Source organism: Antedon mediterranea, chromosome 2, assembly GCF_964355755.1.
Source record: "Antedon mediterranea chromosome 2, ecAntMedi1.1, whole genome shotgun sequence".
NCBI classification, from domain to species: Eukaryota; Metazoa; Echinodermata; class Crinoidea; order Comatulida; family Antedonidae; genus Antedon; species Antedon mediterranea.
Window position 1 is genome coordinate 23,167,567 of NC_092671.1, and position 8,814 is coordinate 23,176,380.

Below are 8,814 nucleotides of genomic sequence, written 5' to 3' on the forward strand. Positions count from 1 at the left end.
AGTAGATATAAATGTGACATTAAACTTCCAAATTACCACATTTAAATTACCATATGACGTAACTATGACGTCATATGGTAGTTGTGACGTCATATATTTATGTTCTTATAACTGCTTAAATGACATTATCCTATCCTAAAATAAATGTAGAAACCGCAGGAAATTTTCTAACATTTTCCTGTTGAAATGAACATGATATCCAAAGTCACACATCAAAAAGAAGGTTAATTATCATAAATTCAGAATAGCCGCTATATAAATGTGGTATTAAACTTTCAAATTAGTATTTAAATTACCATATAATGTACATATGACGTCATAAGATAGTTATATAAAATAATGCACAATTAGCATATTCTAAGGAAAAAATATGTTTTAAATCTCCATGAAAATAGTAAAACATCCAGGCTAAGGTCATCAACTGTGTATCAAAAGTTTACTATTTCCGCCACCCTTCACCTTCTGATTCCATTGACCTTAATAATTGTTCGATTAATTTAATTTTAATTCAACATGATTACAAAAACATATACTGTATGCTACACATCGATACCAAGATCGTACTAATTAGATGTTTGATTCTTGGGTTATTGGTATTAATGCTACCCCCTACCCCAAAAATGTCTTTTTATTGTAATTTTGAAGAATAACAAAATTACATGACAATTGATATTAATGCAGTGCAATTTTTTTCATGTTAACACACATTTTGTTATTCAATGTCAGTAAACACAAGTAAAACACAATTAAAATGAAAAGTATTTAAAAAATTGGAGATTTGATATTGAAATGTATCTCATTATGGCAAATATTTGCAATTTTGCAAAAGGTCAGTGACCTTTTTGACCTCTACTGACCTTAAACATGGTTAATTTTATTAAAATTCTATATGGTTAAAAAACACGAATGCTACACAACGACACCAAGATCATACTAATTAGATGTTTGATTCTTGGGTTATTGCTATTAATGTTACACCCTACCCCAAAAAAATGTATTTTTATTACAATTTTTAAGAATAAAAAATGATAATTTGTGTATAATGAACTGCAATTTTAATCTTGTTAACATATATTTTCTTATTCAATATGTCAGTAAGCACAAGTAAAACACAATTAAGATAAAACATATTGAAAATTATAGATACTATGTTGAAATTTATCTATATTTTGGCAAAAATGTGCATTTTTGTAAAAGGTCAATGACCTTTTGATCTCTACTGACCCTACTAATAGTCCGATTAATTTTATTTAAATTTTATAAGATTTTAAAAGATGTATGCTACACAATGGTACCAAGATAATACTAATTAGGTGTTGGATTCTTGGGTTATTGGGATAATTGTTACCCCCTACCCCAAAAATGTCTTTTTATTGTAATTTTGAAGAATAACAAAATTACTGACAATTGGCATTAATGCAGTGCAATTTTTTTCATGTTAACACATATTTTGTTATTCAATATGTCACTAAACACAAGTAAAACACAATTAAAATGAAAAGTATTGAAAAAATTGGAGATTTGATATTGAAATGTATCTCATTATAGCAAATATTTGCAATTTTGCAAAAGGTCAGTGACCTTTTTAATAATAAATAATAAATGAAGACTTATATAGCGCCGGTATCCTCCACCCATGTGGCGCTCATGGCGCTTTGTGCATTAACAACGTGCGAGAACATCAGCGAATAGCGACGTCTATAGGTTGGTCTTGAAACTGTTTAGACTAGTTGAGCATTTAACTGTTGCTGGTAAGCTGTTCCATACACTTGCGGCCGCAACGTAAAAAGATCTCTGACCCCACTGATTTTTCGCTCTACGCTCTTGAAGAAGGTTTTGTGACAATGATCGTAGGCCTCTGCGGGATGATTCGTAACGATCCACAAGGTCAGATAAATAAGCAGGAGCACTGTCATTTAGGATCTTGAATACAAACAACGCAAGTTTGTACTTAATACGTTGTTGAACAGGCAACCAATGCAAATCCATCAGGACAGGAGTTATGTGAGCGTTTGATTTTGTATAAGTTACAATTCTAGCTGCCATATTTTGCAAGCGCTGCAAACGTTGTATTTGAGATTTTGGTATGCCAAACAACAAGGCATTACCAATGTCAATTTTAGAAGTGACAAATGAGTGTACAATCAATTCAGCTGTTTTCTTGTTAAGATTACCGCGAATACGACCAAGGTTCCTAATCGATATGCATGCTGCTTTGGATACAGTTGTTATTTGTGCTTCCATAGTGAGATTACTATCCAGCATGATTCCCAGATTCCGGACCACCGATAAGGGAGCGATGTTAGAGTTTCCGATTCTGATATGTGTGATGTTGATTTTGGAGATGTTACATTTAGACCCGACGATAATAAACTCTGTCTTTCCATCATTCAACTTTAGGTAATTTGTTGTCATCCAATTGCGAACATCTTCTATACAGGCTTCCATCTTACTGATTGCTGCAGCAACATCCCTTTGCACTGGATTTACTGACACATAAATCTGTGTATCATCTGCATAGAAATGGAAATGTAGACTGTGTTTGCGAATAATGTCACCAAGGGGAAGCGTATAAATGGAAAACTGGCCAGGCCCAATTACTGACCCCTGTGGTACACCATATTCCAGGCAAGCTTCATCTGAGAATGCATCATTGATACAGACTAGCTGACGTCTTCCTGTAAGATATGACTGGAACCAGTTAAGAGCAACACCATTTATGCCAATGCGATTTCTCAGACGGGTTATCAGTCTTTGGTGATCAACTGTATCAAACGCTGCTGACAAATCCAACAACACCAATAGCGTTATTTTCCCATCATTCATTCATTTTCCCATCATTATCTCATCATTCATTTTTGACCTCTACTGACCTTAAAAATGGTTCAATTAATTTTATTAAAATTCTATATGATTAAAAAACACGAATGCTACACAACGACACCAAGATCATACTAATTAGATGTTTGATTCTTGGGTTATTGCTATTAATGTTACACCCTACCCCAAAAAATGTATTTTTATTGCAATTTTTAAGAATAAAAAATGATAATTTGTGTATAATGAACTGCAATTTTAATCTTGTTAACATATATTTTCTTATTCAATATGTCAGTAAGCACAAGTAAAACACAATTAAGATAAAACATATTGAAAATTATAGATACTATGTTGAAATTTATCTATATTTTGGCAAAAATGTGCATTTTTGTAAAAGGTCAATGACTTTTTGACCTCTACTGACCCTACTAATAGTCCGATTAATTTTATTTAAATTTTATAAGATTTTAAAAGATGTATGCTACACAATGTTACTAAGATAATACTAATTAGATGTTGGATTCTTGGGTTATTAGGATAAATGTTACCCCCTACCCCAAAAAATTTTTGAAGATAAAACACTGATGATCATTACAAATGACGCAAGTACATACAATGCATCCCTATATTTTTCTTGTTAACATCGATTTTTTCACTCTATATGTCCGTGGGAAGAAAATGATACCAAAGAAGTTTAACTGTGGGGGAGGGGGAGTGCACGGTAACCCCCCTCCAGCCCATGGACTAATTGTTTTTACATTTTGTTGTTTAAAATACATAAGTAGTATTAGAGGTACTTCAGACAGAAAATGACCTTGGTGTATTTCCTGATTACGTAATAGTTATGTAACTTCCGCCAGGTGTTTCTAATGAAGGTCGTTCTTTTCCTGATTACGTAATAGTTATGTAACTTCCGCCAGGTGTTTCTAATGAAGGTCGTTCTTTTCCTGTTATTGTAATAGTTATGTAATTTCCGCCAGGTGTTTCTAATGAAGGTCGTTCTTTTCCTGTTATTGTATTAGTTATTTAATTTCCGCCAGATGTTTCTAATGAAGGTCGTTCTTTTCCTGTTATTGTAATAATTATATAATTTCCGCCAGGTGTTTCTAATGAAAGTCGTTCTTTTCCTGTTATTGTAATAATTATATAATTTCCGCCAGGTGTTTCTAATGAAGGTCGTTCTTTTCCTGGTTTCGTACTAGTTATGTAATTTCCGCCAGGTGTTTCTTTGTCTCTTATTTATTAATTTTTGGCGCGATGTTCTGGTACGTGGTGAGTGACGTCATTACTTTATTTATGATTTAAGACGGTGAAACAAAGTGAAGCGGTTATTGTTGTACTATTCTCCAGTTGTTTTGTCTATTTTTGCGTAGAGTATCTCTTTACAGTATTTCATTATGTCTGGAAGTATATATCTTTCGCAAGGGAGTTGTGTAGATATAATAATTAGCGATGATGAGGAGACTGTTGTTGTTCCAGGCAGTGATATAGATGATCGTTACATGGAGGCCGAAGAGGTTATCCCCGCCGGTATAGATGAAGGAGTCGAGAGGAGTAACAGGCCTACAAGTTGTATATTTACGTACGTGGACGAGGTGGAGAGAGAATTTTTGTTGAAAATGGAGCGTTTGGTTAAACAATTGTTTGCTGCTCAAGTGTTAGCCAAGTGTTGGGTTTTAAGTAAAGCGGCTTGTTATGGTTGTGAATTTGACAGGAGCAGTCAAAAAGATCATGATTTCTGTTGTATGAAGTCTCTAGAAGAACAGATTGACTATTTTTATCGGGAGGTTCTGGATAAGAAGTATGTTTCACCCGATACCGTTTACAACGCACTAAATATGCACGGAGAATATTCATTGCCTCGGTATAGACATTTCGTTTATTTTCTTGTCAATACCCTGATTAATTCAGAGACTATTTTTAAGCTGTTGTGCGAGGATATTTAAATTGTGTTTCGCACGTGTCACGGAAACGATTGACCGGAAATAACAATCATTATCTTTTTAATTACTGTACTGGGGCTACTTCCCTACTGAGCTGCATATATATCCTGATTCAAGCGTAATCGTTCGTTTCACTCTCTGTAACTCTCTACAGTCTATAAACATGAGTTTCAACTGTTTACCTACTCCGAAATTAGCAATTGGTGAGAAAGCCCGTAGGACTATAAAAAGAGTTATGGGGAGTTCTAATGGTCAAGCTGACGAGTGTAGCTATTTAAAATTACCAACGATGGCTTCTACATCAGCGAATATAATGGATTCTATAAAATCTTTTAACGGTCAAACAGATGAATGTAAAGGTTTGAGTAAAGCCTCAGGAATGAGCGCCCGAGATTTTGCCGTAATGACCGATGGTGTACCAAAGATTTCCATAACTTCAAAAAATCGGATTTTCTTGTCTGAAAAACGCCATGTAGTGGCCCAACGATGGGGTGACGATGTTTATGTTTGTCTCAGAGAGTATTACCAAACGGAAAAATATGGTGCCTTCAAACCTGGACCTCTAGGTATTAATTTACCCGTTCTGCTGTGGCAAAAACTTTTCAACAATATTGATTTAATTATTCAGGCACTGGAAGACTTAGAAAGAGACATTAACATGGTGGAGGCAGTAAGAATCCCACTTTCGGACATAATTCATGTGATAGTTAGTATCTGGAAAGAAGAACAATTTGTGTGTATTCACCGCTATTACCAGTCAGAAGAAGGAGGCAAGTTTAAACCCGGTAAAAAAGGTGTAAACCTTCCAAAGAGTCAGTGGTTCAAGATAATTGAAAAACACGGTGAAATACAAAAGATGATTGAGGAGGTTGGTAATGATAATGCGGCTACTGTTGACAAAAGCGATAATGGAGGACGTTTATTCAATTCAGAACATCAATTGCTACCCCCTGATAAGTTATCGGTGCAAAAGATAATAGGGGAAAATTTAGACTGTGATTACCTTCAACTTCTTGATAAAGGAGCAGCCGATACATTGTTTAAAAAATGTGAGGAAGAGATTGACTATTTTACCGGAGATCTTGCAAAGGTGAAAGTGTACGGAAAGTGGTTTAATATTCCTAGAAAACAGGTTAGTTCCATTATGTTTTTATCCGTGGTTTTGTATTAATGACTTGTTAATTACTTGTATATCGTTTCCTTTGTTTTTTCCATAATTTACCGCTGTGTAGCTATAGGTGTTATTTACTCTTTTTCTGTAAATTATTTTATTTGGGCGTGTTCATTTACATCTCGTCAAATAATAAATGACTTTCTTTGTATGGTTTCCCCCTCTGCAGGTTTCGTTCGGCGATTCAGGCTTAACTTACAAATATTCAGGCAATACAGTACCAGCTTTACCGTGGCCACCATTCCTGAAAGATCTCCGCGATCTTTTAAAATCGGTTACAGGACATTACTTCAATTTTGTTTTGGTCAACCGGTAAATATTCTTGTTTATTATTTTATTTATTTATTTTATTTATTGATTAAAAGGGTCCATCGTTTACCTCTAAAACGAATGAACACTATCAGTATTCATACTGGATGATTTCTGCAATTTGCTAGATAAGATTGTTTTAATGGATAATTGGGTTTTTTTAGTCTCATCTTAAAATATCTTATTTTCTATTGTATTTTGTCGTTACTCTATAGATATGCTACTGGAAGTGATTACATTGGCGAACACAAAGATGATGAGAAAGACATGGATCAGTTTAGTCCAATCGCCTCTGTATCATTGGGGCAAACACGTATGTTTAGATTTCGACATGGTGATGCGCGAGGTAAGAGTCCCAAAAGAATCATTGAGCCAGTAACTGTTGATCTTAAACACGGTACATTATTAATGATGAATTATCCCACTAATGAGTACTGGTACCATTCACTGCCTAAAAATCAATCCATCAAGCTACCAAGAATAAATCTCACGTTTAGAGATATTAAAAGATGAGAGAAATGTTACGCAAGCATTACAGTCTTTAATAGTGATTGCAGATCTCAAGAATATCAACTGTTCATGATCTGTTCTCATTTAGTATAGTAGTACCAGTTGAATTATTTTTGTGATGATATTCCTAAAATGGTTGTATTATTGTATTGAAGTTAATTCACTTAGATCTAGGCCTAATTCCATTGATCGTTAATAATCATGTGATTGTTTGTCATTGTGTGAATAATGATTAACTTAACGAATAGTTTCTTAAAAGTAACTTGTAATGTATTTCTAATTGTTAAATACAATTTTTTATGTTTTTAATAAGTGTGTAAGTTTTTCTTTAAAGCGTTTTAATCGTAATTTCAAGAGTAATAGGTAGTTGTAACGTTTGAAACGGACTGGTAGATTAAACAAAAAAAACCAAAAAAAAACCCGTTATAATAACACTAATAATAGCACATATTTTCGTACATGTATCAATGATTTATCTACATATGTGTGATTAATATTATTACAATAAAGACCATGTACATCTACGATATTTTTACTGTAAGTGGTATTGTAAATAAAAATTATGAATTCAATCGTGAGAAATGACCGATAGCTGTGTATTATTTTTTATTACTTTTATCATAATTGCAACAACAACAAAAAAAAACTCAGAGAAATCATAATTATCGAATACAGAAAGACGTTTTGGTTACCAACTGTATTTCTTGACACTTAATACATTTTAACAGAAAACAAGACCTTCAACCGGAGCCAAAAATGGAAATTTGTTTACGTGCAGGTTATTGCCATTAGATATTCTTAGAACTACTTTGGTTTTTATAAATATTGTCACTTTTTTTCTACACGTTTATCTACCGAGATTTTGTTTTCCTTTTTATGAATCTTCCGCTGTTCATAAGCATTATTAATTTTTTATAGGCCTTGTTCTTCGCTTTGCAGGCTAAATCTTATAACGGCATAGACCTACATTTTAACGGTTCTTTGTAAATATCCTCTTATTGATTGTTACCTATAGTTCTCTGAATGTTTTAATTTACCGTAGATGATGAAAAAATCCCTTAATCTAGCACCATTTAAAAAAAAAGGTTCCGCAGTAAATGGTTTATTTTTGGTGGTATTGATGGAATCATCGAGGCATAATATTAGGCTGAAAAACATGACGTCACTATTTTAAACGGTTTATCATACAAGAACAATTAACCAATCACAAAACTGAGCTACTGATTTGCGTAAATGTTTCTGGAAATGACAAATTAAGGAAACACGTACACATTAATAAATATATATTAATTTTTATATAAATAATAGACAAAACAAAAGGAAATACACCAAACAAATCATTTTCGTTATGAATTTATAATAACTTTAAATTTTGTCCATCACAGGAGACGCGTTTAGCGTTTTCCAATTGTAAAACAGTTTCGCATTGCGTCGCAACACATGCACATACTGCAAGTACCGTACCGTACTGTAACAAGTCTACTGATATGTATTTTGTTGGTCACCACCTCATCATTTTAAAAACCAACTCATTTTATTTGCATTTTATCTACACCTCATGGTTAAAATGTGTTGTTTTTCATATAGAGTGTGATACTGCTTAAAACGTTAAGAACGACCTTCATTAGAAACACCTGGCGGAAGTTACATAACTATTACGTAATCAGGAAATACACCAAGGTCATTTTCTGTCTGAAGTACCTCTTTTACTATTTACATACACCACCACGTGACTTTCTAAAATCCGTGAACGCAATGCCGTAACTCTCTCTATATATGGCTCTGATAACAGAGCCATTGAAAGTTAAAATATCTCTGGTAGTGGTACAGTTACACAGTTACACTTACAAAGGAAAACGGACGTACGCCAATTAAAGAGGCCCAAAAACATTAAATGCATCACATAGGCCTACACACGTGTATAAAGAAATAATATTTGGGGATACACAGCTATTTAGAGACCCATCCGTAACACCAACACCCTTGTAATATAATAATATTTTTTCGGGCTAGAATAGGTGTACCCCATGAAATCAACGGGTATTTTACAGAATATTCAAA

The 8,814-nt window shown here is 33.5% G+C and overlaps 1 protein-coding gene across 1 annotated transcript; it reads left to right on the plus strand.

The window, feature by feature from the left end:
• The first annotated feature begins 3,921 nt into the window (after positions 1-3,921).
• Positions 3,922-6,911, plus strand: LOC140039777 (uncharacterized). The gene is made up of 3 exons (XM_072085381.1): positions 3,922-5,895; positions 6,104-6,246; positions 6,459-6,911. The coding sequence occupies exons 1-3, from the start codon at positions 4,927-4,929 to the stop codon at positions 6,754-6,756; spliced, it is 1,410 nt and encodes a 469-aa protein (XP_071941482.1). The 5' UTR covers positions 3,922-4,926; the 3' UTR covers positions 6,757-6,911.
• Positions 6,912-8,814: the final 1,903 nt, after the last annotated feature.